Source organism: Haliotis cracherodii, unplaced genomic scaffold (genome assembly GCF_022045235.1).
Source record: "Haliotis cracherodii isolate W230 unplaced genomic scaffold, xgHalCrac1.p SCAF_18, whole genome shotgun sequence".
Taxonomy (NCBI): Eukaryota; Metazoa; Mollusca; class Gastropoda; order Lepetellida; family Haliotidae; genus Haliotis; species Haliotis cracherodii.
Genome location: NW_027266273.1, coordinates 6802351 through 6826220, shown reverse-complemented (window position 1 = coordinate 6826220; position 23870 = coordinate 6802351). Strand labels below are relative to the sequence as shown.

Here is a 23870-nt window from a genome sequence, read left to right as displayed (position 1 = left end):
GTTAAAAGCGGCGTTAAACACAACTCTCTCAATAACTCAATCTAGCGTATTGTTTTTTGAAAACGTAATAGTACTCTCCAAATGGTGAAATTGTATGATTGTACACCGCTTTTACCACTATTTATGCAGTATACCGGCGGGGGCATTACCACCTTATTCTTTTCTGTAGGAGATGCAACTGTTTTAAGCCTCCAGCTGTGTTATTCATTATGTAAAAACTTTACCTACTGACAGTAATACATTTAGTCGAGAAAAGGGGTATCACTGTGCAAGCTGTACACAAGGTCTACTTTGTGCCAAGAAAGATTCGCTTCTCCCGATACTGCTTAACTTGCATGAAAATATCACACATGCAGCTCAATAACAATCTAAAGCCCCGAATTATTACAACTGTGATTTGATCGTATGGAATAATCCAACAGCTAGCGTTGGAACAAACAGTTTCGGACAGAAATTAACCTGTTTGTTGCGCAAGGTAACAAAGATTCTGACTTTCAGGCATTAAAACAGATTATTAATTTGCATATTAAAAATCAACAACATCAAGTTCATCGCCACAGTACTTACGATCTTCAGCTTCGTTTTGCAAATGTGACCTCCCTTCGACAAATCAATGGACATGACGTAAGTTGCCCTCTTTAACGTCACTCGCTACAACCACGTGTTTGGTGTTCTGAAGTTAGCGTCTACTGCAACTAGTTTTTGCATGTTCAGTAAATATAAACACATGTAGTTTATGATACATAACATAACTCGTCTACTGAGTTATCTCCCTGCCTACATTGAACGAGTTACCCTCTTTAACGTCACTCGCTACAACCACGTGTTTGGTGTTCTGAAGTTAGCGTTTACTGCAACTAATTTTTGCATGTTGAGTAAATATAAACACATGTAGTTTATGATACATAACATAACTCGTCTACTGAGTTATCTCCCTGCCTACATTGATCGAGTTGCCCTCTTTAACGTCACTCGCTACAACCACGTGTTTGGTGTTCTGAAGTTAGCGTTTACTGCAACTAATTTTTGCATGTTGAGTAAATATAAACACATGTAGTTTATGATACATAACATAACTCGTCTACTGAGTTATCTCGCTGCCTACATTGATCGAGTTTAAATTTATGACCTAGATGTGTCCTTTGACTGCAGCTGTTTCTTCAATAAGGACACTTGTCTTTCTGATGATTTGAAACTGCATAGTTTTCGTTTTTTATCGATCTCAGAGAAAGCGGTGCACAAGAGATCAGCAGCTACAAATATTGTATTTCTACGCCTTCTTTTTACCAGTGTTGAGCGTTTAATGAGAAAATGTGCGCCGTTTCGTGAGTGATAAATAAACTACTAACCCTTCCTCGTTATACCACCTTTCCTATTCAGCTCTTTAAGTGAACACCTTTTAAATACGAAACAGTTTATATTTATTGCAGCGGGAAGAATCTCCTTCGTCATAGGAAGGTGTGCGTCGGCTTCATTTGAAAATTAATTTACGTTATACTCCCCTTCTGAAATGTAAGTCACGATTTCGAGGTTGCCTGGTTTTTATTTAACAAAAGCTCATCTTCTTCGCAGACATGCTTTTTGGACGGTTCTCACACATGTACAGGTTCTGCACAAAATGTAATTGTTTTACAATGATCGTCATCTTATTTGGTGGTGATCTGTTTGTCCAGATTCCACTTCCATTTACTTTGCTGGGAGACCGCCTCCGTGGTCTAATGGTAGAGCGTCCGCCCGGAGAGCGGAAGGTCCGGGGTTCGATCCCCGGCCGCGTCATACCAAAAGACGCTAAAAGATGGTACTTGTTGTTACCCTGTCTGGCGCTCGGCACAAAGGGGCTAAAACAAGGACTGGTCGGCTCGGAGTCAGTATACTGTGTCTGAGTGGGGTATTCATGTTAAACTGCGGCATGGTATCTCAGTGAGCTAGCACTATAAATCGGCATCAGTACGGACTAGTACAAGCAGCCACACAAACACACACACGTACATGCACGTCGCTATATAAGTGCAATAATCTTGGACGCGACGTTAAACCCCATTTCACCTCACTACTTTGCTGGGCACAGTGATCTTAGGGAACCTCAATTAAAATTGGCGTCCCTTAGCTGCTAGTACCAGCTGATCGACGGTTCGAATCCCGAATCCGAGAACATTATGATCCTTGTTTCTTAAGATCTAAACCCGTTGTTAATTAAGCGGCATTGGGTCTGTCTACCACATTACACTGACACGCCGCGAGACGACTGAAATTCTCTGGATCACTCATACAAATTAAATCGATATGACTTGCGAAATACTGACGCCTAGGGTTCGGCGGTACTTAATAAATCAATATAACAGTCCAAAATCAAGAGATTTTGGAGAAATCAAGAGATGTTTTTTGGTCGAGAATTCGTTTCCGAAAATAGATGAGGTGTTGATGTGTTCACCTCGACCGACCTTGATGATGCAATATATTTGCCCTGTTTAGTTGGGTCAGGGTGGTGTGTTTAACTCCTAACATTATGTTTACGAAGGAACACAAATATTTTCCTGATTACAGACGATAGTAAATCTGGCAGATGCATGTCAGCAAACTATCTAAATGCTAAGAAAACAAAAAGCTGGTGCTTGACTTGAAATTTCGACGGTTCCACCATTAAACTCCACAACTGTGGAATAACAGGCATGTTGGAAACATCATTTCAGTATTATGAACTTGGGATGATGGATCGTTGAGTTCCACCAGGACGGTTTTAATACAGACATGTATCTTTATTGTAATAATAATTATCGGAAACAAATTCGAAAGTTAAATAAAGTGCTTCTGAGTAACAGACTAATTGTTTACATTTTCTATTGTCAACAATCTTTTTCAACCTTAAAGGCGTCGTTGTGATTAGAAAGTTACTCTATTAAACTACTTAATAGTTTCTCCAACATAATCTGTATACGTTTTTTTGTTCTTTGGGGTGCCAGCCTTCTTATCTAGTTTTCTACGCAGCTAAACAATTAAGAGCACACACACACACACACACACACACACACCACATCACACACACACCACATCACACACACACATATCACACACATCACACATATCACACACATTACACACACCATACATACACACCACACACATTACACACATACACAGACAATACTCAAACACACACACACTAAACACTAAACACAAGTGCACGCAACTCAATGATCTTCAACGTTGTAAACCCCTATTTACCTCACTTTACAACAATACACAAAGATACATTTCTGAAACGGTTTATACCTGCAGAATATGGAGAAGCAAGATGCCCAGGAGATCAAAGTCCACATTCCATCTGATGAAGCACACACTTACTGTGACTACACACAAATTACGGAACACCATGTGTGAGCATGCGTGCGAACATGCTGTGGGTACACCCAGTTGTAAACGGGCTGACCTATGCGTAGTAATTCTAAAGGTCAAGTTCAGAAGGGGATACGTTCTCAACAAATACAGCTTTGTAGTGTCTTCGAAGCGTGGTATTGCAAAGGTTGCCTGTAAACTGAGAACCACTGTTGATCCAACTACATAATCGGTCACGGAGCAGCTCAACAGAGTTGCAGGGGTAAACCTCTCTCTGTCTGTCTGTCTGTCTATGTATGTGTGTTTGTGTGTGTGTGTGGGGGGGGGGGGGGGGGGGGGGGGCTGGGCCGAAGAGACTGTGTGTGTGTGTGTGTGTGTGTGTGTGCGTGCGTGCGTGCGTGCGTGCGTGCGTGCGTGCGTGCGTGTGTGTGTGTGTGTGTGTGTGTGTGTGTGTTGGGTGTGTGTGTGTGTGTGTTGGGTGTGTGTGTGTGTGTGTGTGCAGATTAATTACGAGGACAGACTATTGTTTTCTGTGTGAATTATCCTCGTCAGAAAAGTAAAAGACAATATGAACAAAATTTCAGATGGTGGATCTGTAAGTTTTCAACATCAAAATTCACTTTTCATATTTTTAAAGGGTCGATGTGTCCGTAAAACAACTGAAAACGATATCACCTGAAGAATATTGATACCAAATATTGATACTGAATGTTTCAAATGTCACTTTTAATACCATGTTAATTTGTAACGTCATGTTCATGTGCAATAGTCAAGGTCAGACTCATAAGCATTATAGATTGGATACAAACATCACAGTCTACCTCTGTAGTTTGTTTAGGTATTTTGAAATGTAGGCACTTCCGATTTGAAGCATATTAGTGGCAAATGCGTCGTTGTGAGCATGTTTGCAATTCCATTGTTTTCCATTTATCTTATCTTACTCCCCAAAAGATATTGAAAGATCGGCAATGGACACGTTTAGAGACCATCGCCACTTTCACAATCAACTGCAAAGTTTTTTTTAAATTAATATATCGTTTTTCGTTTCAATATATCAGTAAACGCGCTATCGTGTCACTAGATTGTCTGGTTCAACATCACTGGATTATCTGATCAAGACCTGTTGACAGGCTGCTGTTGTTTGTCAGGAGTACTGCTATGCGGTGTTAGGCAACTGACATTTACTTTTTATGCAACTTTTGTTTATAGCGGGTGCTACCGGTAGAGCAGGAAATGCTTACCCATTTCCGCGGACACTTTATGTCATCACTGATTTTCAGTGATCTTTTCCATATAATTTTCACCACGATTTTGACTTTTAAGCCCAGTGGAATCTGTTAATCGAGTCTGATTCTCTGGTGTTATATTTAGAGCTTACTTGAAGCAGCAAGTCAATAAGGAAATGACACACACACACACACACACACACACACACAGATATATATCTTATACAGAATATATTGATTATTTGTTCTTGGGATCAAAAACAGATTTTTCTTTTAACAGACTATAAAACATCAACGCCTGAGAATAATAACTCTCGATCATCTGCCGAAAGTTACTTCGAAGATTTTAGATTGGCACATGTTAATATCTCAAAATCTGACAGTGTACAAAATGTTATGTTATTGATTAAAAGTTTTCATTCGAATCGCTTTGAGGATACATTTATCATAAATACACAATACATTCATTCTTCTATTATCGTCAAATAATCAAATTTAGCGTATCGAAATATACTTAATCAATAGAGCCTTTTATCCTCAAACAAAATTGTGTTTGGCAAATTGTCTTCATTCCTTAAATATCGAAATATATTGTTTGTATTAGAATTCTGTCTTTCATAATGTTCAAATAATGTATATTACTATACTAAAACAAACACACTAAATTAAGAAATAATAATTTTGTTCCCCAATAATTTGCACTGTAGTAATCTACGTACGTATATGTGTTGCCACTGGGGTATTGTGGTGTTCTTGCCCATATTGTCGTACTCACTTTTCATTTATAAAGAAACATGTATTCATGTTACCGTCCAAACTATCATTTACTAATAAGATGACATGTAATTACACGAATCCTGTTGCTGAGACCTTGGAATCTTTAGCATTTTCTCTTGATATATGCTTACATTCCAGCTTCGAATGCTGCCAGATCTTCCCTGGAAGGTAGATTTGGTGACCATATGTTCATCAAAGTCACTGGAACTAGGTTGCAGTGTTCCTCGCTTGGCGTTACTTTACGTGAGCTTGCGAGATGATCACCAGCAAGTGTGAACCTTGTCTAACAGATTCTGGAACGTACCAGGAAATTGCTTCAGTCTCTGAAGTCATATATTTTCCAAGTGGTCTTGTTAGCCTGAAGTTGATTTCTAGGTTGTGAAAGTCCCACTTGTGGGCAGTGACTGAGTGTATGGGACAATCCTTTCTCTGGATACTCGCTGATGGAGTAGTATACATGGTAGGTATCCATTCGCTGCTTCACATACTTGCAGTATGTTTCCGCAAAGGTCATCATGACTTGCTAAGTATATAAGGTATTTGGGGTCTATTGTCGACCGGCGTTATGTTTCTATATATATTTTCATAATGACACCGTCAGCAGATACTAGGGGTATAGAATTATTCTTTTGCCGCCAGGAGGAAATGCCATATAACATTGTATCTAACAGTTCTATGATTCGCAAGCTTCATGGGGCTATGTCTGGTCTCTGATTTTACAATGTGATTGCTATATTAATGGGACGATTATACAGTTGTTTCTATCTTGAAGCTTTCAGCCTTACACAATTCTTATAAATGTGTTCACAGTTACTCCAGTTATTTAAACAGTTATGTTGCTATTTAGACGTAAGTAATCCAATACATCTCATAGTGATTGGCATCTGTTAATGAACAATACAGCTGTGTGCTCTTCATGCAGGCCTAACTTCTGTATATACTCATACGTACGTATACTGAGGAGGTCAAGGACACGTTGAGGATAATCTTAAGATAACATAATTGTGTTCATATTTCATCAAGTGTGCATTGCCCCACTGACAAGGCCTCAAATAAAATACCATTATATGTAAGCATCACTACGTTAATTGTTTGTTCAAAGAACATGGTATAAGTGACAAATAAAACAATGCCACATGTAAGGCCAGTATGTATCCTTAATACAAACAAGGGAGGATTCATTTATATTCACAGAAAATGTTTAATGCAAGTGGAACTAATACCATGTGGATTCGTGATTCGGTAATTATTGCCAGTCTCGGAAAAGAGCGAAGTCAATCAAAACATTTGATTTTTCAACTTTACGCACATCATTCCCAAACTTCATTCCTTGATGCAAGGGGCATTTGCCACTAAACGTGGTGACACTAGATATAGTTACATCTCTTTATTCAAAGGTTCACGACAATTTGTCAAAAATGAAAGCAAATGCCATCTGAAGTTTACTGAGAAAGCAAATGTAAAATACTGGTCTTCCCCGCAGATAACATCTGTGAAATTTGGTGTAGGACATTTGACAAGAAGCAGGTATGCCCATGGGCCCCAATTGGGCTCCCATTCTTGTTTATTTTTATGCATTCGAGTTTCTCCTTGGATCAGCAAAATCAAAAGGGTGGAATGTGTCCAAGAAGTTAAACTTAAGCTTCGGGTATATCGATGATCTCATATTATTTGATAACGGTCAAATAGCCAATCATCTTCCACTGATGTACCCACCTGAACTTTAAATAAAAGAGACCACCTTCAGCGTGTCAAATAATATCCACAAGACAACTTTCCCTTTATGTCCAGCTATATTCCAGCAGTTCGAGTGTCTACATTTTACAGCTTTTCACGGGTACAATCGGACATGCTCTTTGTATGAAATCTGCAAAAAGCATCATTACGACTCTTGCTCAAAAGTTGTCAGGGCTATGACACTAAAGCCTTTAAGTAAAACTTTTTTTTGCATGTGTGGGTGGCGGTGCCACTGTTGGGGCAGGATATGCTCACCTTTTGGGTATGGTCACTAAATGACAGTGATTCATAAACACATGCTCGTGATAAGCTAGGAATCGTACAACATACTCGTAACATGTCTGAAGTCTATATCATTCTAATCTGACAAATGTTAACTTTCTTTAATACTCACACGAAAAGGCCTAAATATGTAATTATTCGCTGATGCAAAATGGCATTCCACGTCAGATATTATCCTAAAATCAATATGATGACATTTGGTAACACAGCAATGGGTGCATGCGATTCCACTAGATACATAGCATTACTTATCCAGAAATGCATCCCCAAAAACATAAATAAATAAGAAAGGAATCGTAACAAGACGATGAAAATGCTTCACGCAAAAACATTTTTGTTGTGTTTTAATTCAAAATATAATTGGAATTTGGGATAATATAAAAATAAAATGAATGATAACAACTGAATACAAGTTATTGTGTTTGTTTAATAAAACATTTTCCAGATAGATTAAGTTGAATCTCCTACCCAAAAACATGAAATATTCCAGGAAAAAGTTACAATCCTGTATTTGTATTTTGATTTGCACGTTGATATTACGAACAGCTAAACCAGGCATCGTTCTTATTATGTTATTGCGATTTATTTTGTTCTGGTTGAATTATAGTTTGTGAAATTATTGTTCCATGGATTATTTTGTGAAGAGATTTGGAAATATCCTCTCTTGTTTCATTCCGATTCTCTCATCAAATCATTTCTGGCAGACAATATCCCTCAATATGAAATTATTATTATGTATATAATGACAATTGCTCATGGATTGGGCACCAGGAACAACTTGTACAACATTGCTTGTTATCTACACCTTTGGAGCTCCATCCATTAACACAACTGCATCTATGATTTATAAATACGAAAAGCGGTTGCCATGGTAATGAACTTGTTTTATTGTCCATACACGTTTATCTCAAATCAATATAAAATGTGCAAGACATTTATTTTATGTTTTTATAATAATGCATTGGTTTCTGTCTCGGCGGATAATCGAGAATAGTCACTTTGTGGCGTTGACGTTTTATAGTGTAATGTCCTTGGGGGTCTGCTCTCATATTCTGTTCAAGGCTACCATGTCTTCAGTGAATATAGACGTTCTTTATGAAAATTGATTTTCCAATTCCCAACACGTTTCTCATATAATGACTACTCCCTTTTCGATATCCCGAAATGTTCTTTAAGCGTTTATCAACACACAATCAAGCTTAGTCGCATAGTTAACTGAGGTATGTTGACCATCAAGCAAATTTAATGCATACCCGTCGAATTGTGTCTGCTTAAAAAGTTCGGATTCAGGCGGTTCCGACGGACCAGATAGAAATCATAGTTTTGAGGTGTCCGGATTAATAGGGATCGGTAGTTGATTACAATACAATCAAAGATGCCCTCCGAATGAAAATTTAAAACACCAGAGAATAACCATACTTGGTTATCCGCCGAAATATATTTCATTGGGTTTTAAGGGCAAAATAGCAGTGATAGTTTATATTAATGGATAACTGGAAACAAGTGATGACACAAAAGAGTAAGCATGAAGCAAAGAGATATTATACCCGTTAGATCCGGGGTAGAGTAGGTCTTCAGCAACCCATGCTTGCCGTAAGAGGCGACTAACGGGATCTGGTGGTCAGGATCGCTGACTTGGTTGATGCATTTCATATGCATGTATTCCAAATGCGTAGATCGATGCTCATTATGTCAATCACTGGATTGTCTGGTCCAAAAGTGATTATTTACAGATAGTCCTCATAGAACTGGTATGTTGCTGAGTGCGGCATTAAACATCAAACAAAGAGATATTATTGTTTTTATTATATAAACCGTCATCCTTCCACATCCACTGATAAACATGAAGCATACATTTCATTTATTTATATTATTTCATCTAAAACCTTTTCACATCAACATAGATTCCGTGCTAGTTTTCACTCTTAAGAAGGGCATTTTGATTTTAAAAAAGGTACAAGTTCTACACATAAAATAGAAAAGACATATCATGAGTAATGGACATACATGTACCACATTCGATGTATCGGTCGATGTCAAGTTGAAGAATGATAAGCAATATATACTATGAAACATTGAAAGCAATCCCTGTCGATCAATATTTAACACTTTCCGTTTGCTACTTCCAAATAACGTAGAAAACTACCATCTTGGCAATTTAAGAACAAAGTGCCAATATTTTGCCTCTGGTTGTTACAGGCAACATGCAGTGTCCGTCCCATCAACCGTTTCTCTACCATTGTGATGACCGAATCCGGTGCTAGATAGTGCAGGTTGTACATGTTCTGGTTAAAATACTTACGTAAGTACAGCGTTCTAAAATAGACCACCTAACAGTTGGACAGATATTCTGTGATGTCAAATCAGCGGAAGATGTTGGAATATTTCCAGAATATTTTGGCATCGGTCATGTTGTACCCGGGACACTTTCCAACAGCCAGACTGAGAACATCCGCTTAATGTATATCTGAAGATGATACGTATAACGATTATGTACTCTCCGTAGTATCAAAAATCACTGGAATCAAAATGATGGCTATCCAAAACATCGACGCGAAACAATGTAGATAAGAAGCAATGCAGATAAGTTTGAAACCTTGGAAGTAGTATCGCGGTCATGTTACTGAAATTTCTGCTTTCCTTAAGCCTACTTAAGTGTGATACTGCCCGTGTTTGCTACGACCATCACCTGGAACATGCAACCTGGGTTATTATTCAAGTTAGCAATGGCAAAATAACAGAATTATGTTAATTCTGTTTATCCTGCGATGTTGATAAATTGATGATCGAAGTTCCACGAAACCTTTCAGACATATGCTGTCGGAAGCGTTAGTATCATCCCTCTCGATAAAACAATGGAATAATAATAATAATAACTGACATAAAATATTATAATTAATAGGACGTGTACTAAGCACAAGGCTTAGAAGGCATTTGCTGCCTGCACTATAAACAGACTTTTTCACAATTAGCTGATTGGTACAGTTGCACCAACATGTCAGCAGCAGTCACTGGTAGAGCAGGAGTGAACAGGATGAATTGTGTAACCTGCTTCAAATGGAATGACTGCGTTGTAGCAGTTCTGCAATTTGGAAAATCACCAAGAGACCTACGGTCGTATCAAGTAAGTAGGTTGCGATAATTGAGACCGAACGTAATTTATGAATAACAGGTGCATAAATCACATACAATAGCAATACTTTTTCCCTGTAAATACCTGGGCATAGCAATATATGAAAATGAGAAAAACAAAAGAAACACCTCAAGATTATGGTTCGTCTATCAAACAATGCAAACATTAATTTATCTCGCTCCAATCTCCAACTTCAGCAAACCCCGATCCACCATTGTTCATAATAATTCTCTCTACGAGATGCCACCCACATGAGATGGACCCCAAACTGCCCTTGTCAGTAATTAATCTCATGCACGTCTAGTTGTGTAGTGGTTAATGTTCGAACTATTGTAACCTGCAGACGAGAAAGGAAATAAACTTCTACTGGAATTCCACAGTATATGCCATCACGAATTTTACAATATCCATCGGTTACCCTGTGTGTTGTCGCATGATAGGGAGACATTTGAAGACCCGGTTAAGAATAGGTCTTCAGCAACCCATGATTGTCGTAAGATGCGACTAATGGGATCGGGTGGTCAGGCTCGCTGATTTGGTTGATACATGTCATCGTATTCAAATTCCGTGGATCGATGCTCATGATAAGAATCACTGGATTGTCTGGTCCAGACTCGATTATTTACAGACCGCCGTCATATAGCTGGAATATTGATAACAAAAAACAAAGCATGATAGTGCATTAGACACAGATGAGTGCCATGATTAGGAAGAAGGAATTCTTCTAATTGGTTGTTATTCCCTGCTTGTCATTCCTTGAGTGTCAAAAGTTGATTGATCAGGATTACAACATTCAAAGCCTTTGTAAAGCTTTCAAAGGGTTTTCCAAAACTCATCGGTGACAAAAATGATGTCTGATGCAATTCCATATTTTTTTACTTGTCATGTTCCCGTATTTGTTCAAGTGAGTATTTTGCTTGCCTTTGCATGTGTTTGTGGCGAATGCCACCTATGGGGCCGGATATGCTCACCTGGCGTTATCACTAATCGATAGTGATTCATAACACATGATTAGGATATACCAGAAGTCGGGATCGTACAATGGACTCTGTGTGTAGCGGGAAATGGTTGTGTCTCTTTTATTTATGAAAGTAACATATACAAACACTATATGTTCTATCGATCGCAAATGGTATTATTGTTTGACAAAAATAATATTATGAACTAATTAACACACATAACTGTCAACTCTGTGATTCATGGTGACGTTAAATGGACGATATTTTTCAATTTATCTTCCCTTCACTAACCCGTTAGGTGCGCTGGGTCAGACGGTCCAAACTTACGCTGACAGCGCATGTGGTATATTCGCGATACGAGCGGTACATGTTGCCATCACATCTAGAGAGTTAACCAGTATAATATTCACCTCTATCTGTAACGTTCACGCTGGTTTATGGGCAGTCTTTTATTGATAACTATTTTTGGCCTTTTTAAAATTTTAAATCTTAGAAAATTATTATTTTTCAAACACAAAAGAGCCTATATATTAGTGATAATTATCTTATAATGATGATTGTATTAACATTGCCGTGCCTACATCCAGTTTGCTTTGACATGATGAGATGATTGTAATAGATAAAGCTCATGCTTAATTTCATCAGACCTTGCTTTTTTATGTTTTATTATTCTAAACTGATATTTCAAATTCCCACATAAACGAATAGATAATGTTATTCTTTTTTCTCTTTGCATCAAAAGATATCTGCATTGCACATTAATGTCATAATTTTCTTTGGTATCTTTGTATACTTGTGCATGTGTACTAGTATTAGACCTTTTAGCAGTTATCACATGTAAGTATAATCTGTTTTGTGTTTAAAAAATAACATAAATAAATGCTTTAGACAGATCAACATGAAATGACTGTGGGGTAAAATTTGCATTTTTGTCAAAATAAAAAAATCATATTTGCTATATCATAATATCTAATAAATATACTCAATACTACATGTGACTTGAAGTGCTGCTGAATGAAAATCAGGATATATTGCTATAGTAGGATATATGTATGCCAAAATGTATGCCACAAATATAAGTTGCCAAACAAGAAGATACAACTATCATTCACATCTATTTATGTATCATATACATCTTGTAGCGTACTCAGTAAGATTTGTTGAAATGTCTGTAATTTACTACTATTGTAAGAACACGAATATCAGAATATTGTAAGAAATTTATGGATCAACGAATTAACACCCGTAATGACTCAAAGCATTAAATATAAATGATGGGACACATTTGACAAAGGGCAGAATAATTTGGTTAAATCATTTATTTCAATGAGTGACAGGTGTGTACAACTACCTGATTGGTTGTTGGATGCATGGTAGATGTTCTTCTGGTATATTTCTAAAAATATTGTCAGAATTAAAAAAGACATGAAATCAGATGTAAGGGGAAATATTGATAAAAAAGTAAAATATAAAATCTGAACGTTATTTATTCTTCAATTACAAATAAGGCACGGGTGTATAATAATAAAAAACCCGCGGTGAAGGCTTGTCAAAGATATCCATGTGATGCAAATGTAGGCTCCAGTTTTATTACATTGAAGTCCACGGTAGTATGAAAAGTATGTGTTATATTTGAATGATGCAGTAGGACTTGCCGTGGGAAATAACGCAAAGGCTGATTAATAGGACGAGTTTGCATTATTCCACCGATGCGGCGATGTTACCTCAGACTGTCATAATGTCTCGCTGTTACCTTACATAGAAAATGAGGTGGCAATATACCGTTTTTCATGGCGCCTTTCCAGCTTCCATCCTGTCAATTCGTGTTTAAGTTGAAGACTGAACAAATGTTGATATTCTAAATTAATAACCACGTTTTTGGAAGACGGTGCAACAGGGTAACGGTTTAGCTTGGCTCCGTCTCTACATGTCACCAGTTGTCGTAGCGCACATTGATCCGTGAACCAGACCGGAAGCGACAGTTTGGACCGTCGCTTATATCGTTTCAAAAAGAGAGCTATTGCCCTTATGAACCAAAATATCGCCCATTAGTACTCACTTACTCCTGGATTCATGGGAAACATATATCTTTATATATTTATTTATAGTTTTGCCTCTTGAATATTTTGGGATATTATTCCCTACGAGAAGAATTTGTTTGGCAATCATCAGAATGAATATTGATAGTTTCAGCCAAAGCTCCTTCTACCCTTTGCATCTTAAACCTCCTCATTTGGCCCAGTGTTATTCTTCTGGAGCAAAGGGGTCCCATTAGCTCCATAGTTCCTATGTCTTTAAGCAAGACACATGCAGTTATTCCCATAGTACCGCTTCTCCGATGCTGTTGTCCGCCTTGCATGTTTCGTCCTTTTGTGTATTCAGTCTTATACCGAGGACATATAATCATTCAACAACATGTCAGTGAACTCTTCCTCAACATATAGCCAAATTTCCTTTCCTTTGTTTTTTACCACCAACCGACTGTTTCCTGATTTGAGCGTCATACAGTTTGCTTGGGGCACATGGAAATAGGTTACGGTGCCGATGTTATACTGAAACTGCTTCTTCAAGAAGGTGAAGACTGCACCAGGAGCCCCTCATTACATAATCGTCGATCACACTCTCTGCTCAGTTTGCCACCTTGTAATGTATCTGCCTCGTGGTGTTTTACCATAGCTGCAGTGTATCCGGGCAGAAGCACTATCTGTATCCGTGTGGGATGTGATGCTATAGTCCTCCTCCTTTAAGGTCTGCATTTTGTCGTACCATTCATTGAATATCAGGTTTCCTTGTCATCTCTGATGCAGGGAACGTGAACATTGAAGCGATGTAACTACATCCACTTACATGACATGATATCTAATAATATGATACACACGATGGCCACGATGCAAACACTAGACACACGTGTTTTGTCCAGTTCTAGTTTCAGTTTCTTCCTCTTTCCATTTCTCACTAATACATTTTGTCACATTACTTTTTTCACCACCGTAATGGAATTTTCTTCCTTTATCTCATTGTCTATCTTGCCGACTAAAACACTGCCACTATATCACCTCTATTACCGCCTCCGTGGTGTAGTGGATAGAGAGTCTGCCCGGAGAGCGGAAAGTCGGAGGTTCGAACCTCTGGCCGCATCATACCAAAATACGTTAAAATATATCTGTTACGATGTCCTTTCGGCATTAAAGGGATAAAACAAGGACTCATCGGCTCGGAATCAGAATGTTGTGTCCATGTTAAACTGCGGCATGGTATCTCTGGGCTTACACTATAAAGCCGGCATAAGTATGGACTATCGACTATATAGTTTAGTACAACAGCCACATACACACGTGATATATATATATATATAGGTGCAATAATCCAGAACACCATGTTCCTCTATTATGGTTGGTTGGTTGGTTGGTTGGTTGTTTAACTCTGCACTCGGCAATATGCCAGCTATATGACGGCGGTCTGTAAATAATCGAGTCTGGACCAGACAATCCAGTAATAATACCATGAGCATCGATCCACGCAATTGGGATCGATGACATGCATCAACCAAGTCAGCGAGCCTGACCACCCGATCCCGTTTGTCGCCTTTTACGACAAGCATAGTCACCTTTTACGGCAAGCATGGGTTGCTGAAGACCTATTCTAATCCGGAATCTTCACGGGTCTCCTCTATTATGAGTTACCCTACGTCATCCTGAGAGTCGTTACACATGTCGCCCATACTCGACTGTTTCTCTGGTATTTCAAATCAATAAGAATCGTGATGTTAACGACATCACTGGGTACGCATGTCTGAGCAAGCCAAGCTATCATCTCACCTCCTGATTGCAAGACAACTCGATACAGACGTCGTGACTCCTTATTGTGAACATTCACAGCACCTTATCACTCTCTCAGCTTGTGCTCTCTGGTATCATGTGGTGGTGCTTTTGGCACAAAATAACCTATTTTGTTATTATACACGTGTTACGATGTGTGCTTTGATGATAGGCCAATGTTTGGTATTCTTTATCAGTAAAAAGAAACTGTATTGATGCATCAATCTGTTGTAAGTACTATTACTATTCTGTTCGAGCCAAAAACTTCATTATACATTTTCTTGAAAATCATCACCATATATACCGTATTCGACGTAATAAGTTTCCCACTCTAATAAGCGCCCACGGCGATATTTGCTAATATATTGGCTAGTGAACAATCCCAATTAGCACCCATTCCGATTATTAAATGTACACAAGACTTATTTATTCGTGTGTAATACGTGTGTTATATGCATCCTTAATTATTGGAAATTAAATTCTGGAAAAACATATCTGTCGTATATTTACATTTCAGGCTGTCTGCATAAACCACGATCTTTCAAATGTTTTCCACCAAAATAATATGCTAATAAGAGCCCCCTATTTCTAATTTTGAGAGCGCCCTGGGCGCTTATTATGTCGAGTACGGTATTATGTTTTTCTTGATACGTGTCAGTGTATTGCGTCAGTACACTTGCCTGTATACATCATAACCTACACTTAATACATTTTGCAATATCACCAATTTGAATGGCATAGAAGTGACTGGTTGGGTAACATCTACAAATGAACGGAAGATGAAGTTAAGTCATTTTACTGTGAATGGGTATTCACCTTAAACAGTATTCAGTTACATCACGGCGTGTCAGGATAAGATAGGAGGGACTGTACCCGGTCTTAATGGGTTCATCTTGCGGAAAACCAACGTGCACGTTAATGGGCTGTCAGCAGAAGATATGGGCACATTTTGAATTCGAAAATACCATCAGCGGACCCTTACAGCTTTGAGAGGCTACTCTGTGCGTTGGTGTTATGAGTGTCTGGATGTTATCTCATTCATCGACCTATTGCAAGCAATGGCATATGGCTCGAAGTGATCGTGTTTGCTGTCATCATCCACGCTGTATGTAAATGAGTTGGGTCTGTTGCTTCGGTACTTATGACAGCACAGATATAGCTTCCATTGAAGTACAAAGTCTCAATTTCAAAAACAAAACAGTTTTGCTTCTAAAACCAAAATCACAAACAGGTATGAATATAACAAAAATAAGTTAACATGTTCAAGGGTAGGATTGTGAATATAAGCGCAAGAAATCTCTTCTATAGAAATCAAATATCGACGACACTAGGTTCTGTGATAAGGTGAGCATATTGTGACCCACCTGTGGTACCCATCACATTCACGTGGGAAGGCAAGTCAATTGTTCGCCTGAACATGTTGTACAGTGAACAAAATTATGTCTGATGCAATTCCCTATTTTGACCTGTACAGCATGTTCATTCAAATTAACGTTTGTCATGTCTTTGCATGTTTTCGTGATAGGTGCCAACGGTGAGGCAGGATAAGCTCACCATTTCGCAAACATTTGCTACCTGCATCCATCAGTAATTATCACCGATTCATAAACACATGTTTATGATATAGTCGGAATCGTACAACAGACTCTGCTTTTTGCAGAATTTATTGGTTTTGTCGTTTTTATATACACATTGGCAGGTTTAATCCTTTGGGAGTACTATGAATATATGAGCACATGAGCTATATGCTTTATGTATATATATAATGTATATTTTTCATGCCGCTCTTTAACATATTGCTGACCAAACCATAAGAATATATTATGTATTCTGTGTTTGGTGTGCTAAATGCAGAAAATATATCCATGCAACAGAGAGTAATCTATTATTACACGATGCTCCCAGACGTGTTCTTCTGCCGTGTCTGGCAGCCACATGACAGTTATGCCTGTCACAACCTGTTTAGAGAGTAGATGCGATCTACGTCAGCAGAATATGTGAAAAATGTGGTGATCTATGCACCATTCACTGCACACACACTCGCCGTTATCTAGCTCAAGAACTCCCCACACTGACAGAAAGAAGCGCTTCTGCACTATTTCATATGATGTAGCACGACTGAATATAAATACATGATATGGCCTTGTACTTATTCTGGGACCAAATGAAATGACACCCAGTCAAGAAGCACTAATGCTTTTGATATCAACCTGAAGATATCTGTTAATTACAAGGTAAATTTGTATAATTAATTAAACAGATATTCTATATTAAATTTTATCCACAATTTATGGTTCATTTATGTTGGTTCTCTGTACATTAATTGATTTGGATACATTACCTAAAAGCTAAAACGGTGCGGTGCGTGTATTATTCATATTCAGACGCAGAGATATAGCGAGAGAACATTAACAAAGAGCAAACTTTTGGCAAGAGAATCGGTGTGAAACGCTGTTATCGGATTTTGTTAATGACAATAATGGTTATCTAGTTATTTCTCAACTATGAACTTCAAGGGATCAGTTATCTGATACTTGAGATTCACGAGGGCGTGGGAAGCCTAGTTGAATACGATGTGTTATACCAGTAGCTATTGATGCTGATTTAATTGTTGTTCAAAATATACAGTAAAATACGTCCATACGTACTTTAATATAATACATTATTGCAACGAGTTCTAATTGTTAAAATTTGACAGGAGGTAATATGGTGTCTAAATGAATACATACGGTTTAGTGTTGGCATTTGGCGATATATTTGCTTCACATTAGTATTTAGCTCATGTTTAATCGCCCTACTCTAGTAGTCCAGTATTGTTCAGAGGACCATTAAGCAGGCAGAATTCACACTTGCAACATTAGAAGTGAATAAACTGTATATATCAATAAAGTCGAAAATTAGCTCTTGACATCGGGTCGCGAAGGTAGCTCAGTTGTTAATGCGGTCGATTTTCACGCTGAAGTTTTTGGTTCGATTTCCCATATGGGTTGTTTTCTATGCCCGCTCTTGATGTTCCCGTCGTGATGTGACGGTGGCAACACTGCTACATCAGAGCTGTTAACCGGCTTCAATATGACTGAAAAACGGCCGCAGCATGGCCGAACGCCGCCTCACTGCTTCAAATCGGCTGAAGCCAGATTGCTTCACTTCTCCAACATGGCTGCTAGTTGGCCGCAGCATTGCTTCTGAACGGCTGAGACATGCCTGAAAAACAGCTACTACACAGTTGCGTCACCATTGATGCTGGAACGTTATAGCGTAACGTCTACAATATGGCTGATGCATACGCTGTTGCAACATGATTGTAATGTGGCGGCAAAATACTGCAATACGGCTGCAAAATGGCTGCAATATTGCTACGAGCGGCGAGCACCTTATTCCCTCAACTAATCAATTTTCAGGTAACCGAAACATCTTGTTTGTTTGCAGGTGAAAGTACAAGTGTGCGTGCAGTTCTTTAAAGTCGGCGAGATCGACACGCTGAAGGAACAGTACACAGCTGACGTCATCGTGCGGGCAAGATGGCGGGAGCCCAGTTTGGATGGACAAATTCAGTCGGTGAGTGAGGTTTGGCGGAAAGCATCATGCGCGTACAAGCGAAAATACGCTGCGGAGATTGAACCAGTCGATCTTTTTTATAGCTCACACATTCTTGACACTCATAAAGACAAAGAGGCATAATGCAGTAAAATACATATAAATGGCACAGTATAGTGCATAATTAAGTTTTCAACAGTTTTTCCACACAATATTGTTTGTTTGTTTGTTTGTTTGTTTTCTTAACGCTGCACTTAGCAATATGCCAGCCATATGACGGCGGTCTGTAAATAATCGAGTCTGGACAGGACAATCCAGTGATTGACATCATGAGCATCGATCCATGCAATTGGGATACGATGACATGTGTCTGACCACCCGATACCGTTATAAGTAGTCACCTCTTACGACAAGCATGGGTTGCTAAAGACCAATTCTGACCCAGGTCTCCACGGGTCTTCCACAGAGTAAAACATTAAGCAAACGGTTCATTATGGATTTGCAAAATAAAGAAAAGCTAGTAAGTTAATTGTAGGGTATTCTAATATTTTAAATTAAAAGTGATATTTTCTATGAAAAAGAAAACTAGATCATAAACATTCTTTGAATGCCTTCTATTCTAAACCCCACCTGTATTGCGGTTAGATAGTTTATTGGTGGTTTATGGGTCCGCTGTGCCAAATGTCACGTAATGAAATGAAACCTTCTACCCTCAGGTCTCCTAAAACACGACAGAAATATATAAACCTCCAAAGTACACCTTTAACAGAAGGAAGTGACTCAATGGCCTGTCATTCAAAATAAAAATCCAGGCACCTTTTTTCTATCCTTTCATTTTTATTTTATGCCACCCCGTTGACTTATGTTAAGAGATCACTTTGAGGAAATCTGTTTTCGCAATTTCAAATTTGTTTTTTCCGACTATATACCTATGGTTTTCGAAGCAAAATCCGTAAACCCAGTAATGAAACCAAAATGTCATGGTAATGTTTTAAACATCAAGCTGTGTATGTTCAAAGGCAGTAACATTCTTTAAAACATCCCTTACTCCCTGCTTTTCCTGTATTCTCTGGTGTATATTATTTTATACCCACGTTTATAAAAATTTGTTTATGGTTATTTTATCTAATTATTTATATCAATTACAACGATTAAGCATGGTTCATAACTTGGAAGGATCTCGTTTCATTTTCAAGTACGACTTCAAATACAACTTCAAGAATAATTTAAAAACAGCTTTAGATACAGATACGTCCATTAACGTTACTACAGCCGCAGCTGGTAACATATAAAATCATTCACAGCTGTATTCAAGGCTTATCATACAGCTTCATGTACACAAACACGACACAATAAGCACACACGACATTTAAGTTTCGGCGATCTACTTTGAACCTGGAAAAGTCCTCACAATATCACATTTGTACTTAAAACTCCGCATACCAAGTTCAACACCAAAGTGCCTAGATAATGTTTTAAACACACTCGCTGATAATAAGCAAGGGCAGTAATAACATTGTGTAATAACTCTCCCTGTTAGCACGATAGTCTCTGGTGTATGTATCTTACCACGTTGACAAAAATACGTGTATGGTTATTGTAAACTAATTGTTTGTTTACAGAGGTTTTAGAAACTGCTTCATACACCAGCCTCCATCGCTGGGGAGGAACCTTCCCATCTGCATCCCTTAGTAATTCCTTCAAAACCTGTATTTCAGCAGCATTGCTCTCATTACAGGTACTCGTGTTGCCAAGTTTTGTCTGCTTCTCAACATACTGGAATACCTAGAACATGATACAGGTCCCACTCTATAACAAGTACTAACAGGTGGTTGCACCATAGATCACCAGCTATCACACAAACACCTCACCGTTCCTCCCACTCGTTGGAATAACAAACCCTCTCTACTGTTCTCTGACGGAGAGGATTAGATTGTGTTCATCAGGATTGAGATACAATGTAATATTGACACGCCCAAAGGAATCCATTAAAGTATGTTCGACCGTGCTCAGTTTCACACGTGTTGGGTTTGGTGGGTACATGTAGATGGGAATGCAGCTAACTGTCTCTTCTACTTACAAACATCATTGTTTCAACTCATCCTTATCTACTTTAGATCTCCAATCAGTACCGAGGAGCTACCGTGAACCGCGTTGACCCACATTGCTCGAGTATCCGAGTCATTAAGTTGCCACAGCTAATTGAAATTCAAGATAACGGTTACAACATACGTATTGTAAACATGCATTAATCTTTATGAGTTCTTTAACACGTTTTGCATATTATCTACAGCTATTCGCCCACGCTGTTTGGTTCAGTATTATGATCATGTTACACAGTCCATATAGACTGAATGGGGAGGTTTTATTCACAATTGTAAAAGGAATTTGCGAGAGTGTGTGTGTGAGAGAGAGAGAGAGAGTCTCTGTGTGTGTGTGTGTGTGTGTGTGTGTGTGTGTGTGTGTGTGTGTGTGTGTGTGTGTGTGTGTGTGGAGGGGGGGGTGTTTGGAATCTGATTGGTTAAAAAACGTTGTTTCGGACTTTTCAATGCGTATGAAAACTTTTCTTGATAAGTGTCATTTTTCTCAATGCCAAGTTTGAAGAAAGTGTCATTCGGCTTGGCGAAACGGATACGTGAATTGAATATTAGATATGATCAATATTTATCAGAACAACGTCGCTTTGGTTGTTTTTCCCCACATTCCGCTAGATCAATAATCATAGAAGCAAATGACGTTATTCATTGTATCATGGCATCCACGGTGACGTCAGGTCTGTCATGCAAGACCATCGGGTCTAAATGTAAATATCCGGGCATCGAATACACAATATAATCCGCATAAAATGAAAACACATATTTTCTAATGCATGCAACTGATAACATAATAGGAAAATCCTCAAATACGGTTTCACGCCGACTTTATAATAGTCTACTGCGCGATACACCAAGAATGGGCATTGTACATTATATAGGTGGAACTGAACCCGGGTGAGCAAACACTTGAACCACTAGGATATCGGTCGCAAGAGAGGATGAAAATAGGGTTTGGCATAAAATATAGCCACACTAAAACTAGCACGAAACGCTAGAGACGTGCTTTTTAATGTTTTTGCAAAGTACAACCCAACACGGGATGTTTTCCGTCACGCTTCAGAAGTGTTGATCATTAAAACAATTTACTTCTACCTAACCAGTCTACACCATACATCTTTCAACAGACATGGTGATATGCATACAGTGATTGATGCCAGCAGTTTAGAGTAGGTAAGAGGGCTTAAGAGCATTTTCTGAACGTTTAAGTAGGGCAGGGCGCATTTTCAGAATGTTTCAGTCTCATCGAAACAATTTCCACATTTCATAAATAGTTTCAAGATTTGCGACCTTTTGTGAATAATTACGTCTGCAGTTGGGTAAGTTTGCACATTGTATTGCATAACGACTACAAAAATACGACCATTATCATACAACAAAAATTAGGGTTTAGGAAATTGAGGATTTTGACAAAATAAACACCATATAGCAATAATTCTTACTCGATTAACCATATAAGGGCATATCAGATCATGAGATGTTTTGTTTATACGTCGAAAGTGGGAAATCAAACTCATATATTTTAATGACCGCAAAGCACTGAGTTCACTTGGGTTTTCCGGTTGACACACTATGGTTTGAAAGTGAAGGAGTTTGTCATTTATTTGGCATGTTGAGAGCAACCAAGTCTCAATTCTTCTACAGAAGCAAAAGGCGAATGTGGATATCAATTGTTTGATTATGTCATTGCTCTATGACGTCACGGTCCAATGAAGAATTAGCATATAGCAATAACTGTTCAAGCTCCGAAACATGTTACAAATGAATATCACACGCATAAAGCTACACGCATTGGAAGAAATATGTGTCCAAGGATCTCCTTACTCTGTGGCGCTTCGTACGAATTCTTTTTATCAAGCACACGCATAGAAATGTTTCCCGTAATATGAAAATAATCACAAATCTATTTTCTATCGTAACATGTGCTGATCCTTTTGCCTCGATACCGGAAGTCCCAAAGCGTGTGGTCTAGGCGGAAGTACAACTATACACCAAGCCTTATGCACGTGGCTGAATCCTTTATACGATCAATGGAACAGCCACACGATATGACCTGACCTTTGCATACATACGTGTTTGAATGGACACTTATAGTACTGGGTAGGAGCTAGCAGCTTAATCGTTATCGCTATGAAGTAAAACATGTTATACACAACACAAATATAGTAAAAGTCCTATATATTTTGCAGCATTTTAGTCTTAATCGTGTCAATATCATATAGGTGCCATTCATATAGGTGGAACGTATTACATGATAAATAAAAGCCATTATGTATATTTTATTCATGTCTTCAAATTTTATTTCATTTTCATAAAGTTCTAACTTTGGTTTTATATTTCTCTATTGTCTCATTGACTCATATTCCACGTGATTCTACATTTGAACTAAATATATTCTAATTTCATTTTGATTTATTAATGTAATATGGCTGATATTGCAAACATATTTAGAATCTTGGTTATGTTATCTTCTCCTAAACTCTGATTTATTATTATATGGAAGCTGTTTTGTCGCTTCAATTTATATTCAGAGGCACATGTGGCCCTGTTGCGCTATGTTGCTCAACCAGGATCTGCTGATTGTGGATTCGAATCCAAAGGTTTGACCCGATTAGGATCTATAGTCTGACAGTACCATTCCATGCATTCAATACGGCTTTTCGGTTGACTAAGGTGATACGCCGTAATATAACTGAAGTCAAAACAATATCAGGTCATAGTTTCCTGATGTATCTAATTCTTTAATGTTTCAGGCAGGAGACATCCAGGACTTTCAGAAGTACTGGAACCCCAAACTGTACATCGAAAACACGATAGGAGACCCGAAGGAGATCTTGCGTCACCGCCTTACGTTCAACAACAGGGGGGAATGCTTTGTGTCGGAGAAAAGAATCATAAAGGGGACGTTCATGGAGAACCTGGAACTCGATAACTTTCCATTTGATGTACAGGTAAATTAAGTGTATATTTTCGAG

General features: G+C 38.3%; 1 protein-coding gene across 5 annotated transcripts in view; it reads left to right on the top strand.

The window, feature by feature from the left end:
• The window catches only part of LOC139465717 (cys-loop ligand-gated ion channel-like), a 77425-nt gene that overhangs the window by 32760 nt on the left and 20795 nt on the right, over positions 1-23870 (top strand). For 4 of the 5 annotated variants that reach the window (XM_071247543.1, XM_071247539.1, XM_071247541.1 and 1 more), the window contains 2 exons: positions 18695-18823; positions 23649-23846. In XM_071247543.1, the coding sequence (XP_071103644.1) occupies positions 18695-18823; positions 23649-23846 (327 nt within the window). Of the gene's footprint in view, positions 1-5648; positions 5797-18694; positions 18824-23648; positions 23847-23870 lie in introns of those variants that run through there. The other variant, XM_071247544.1, reaches the window with a different exon arrangement.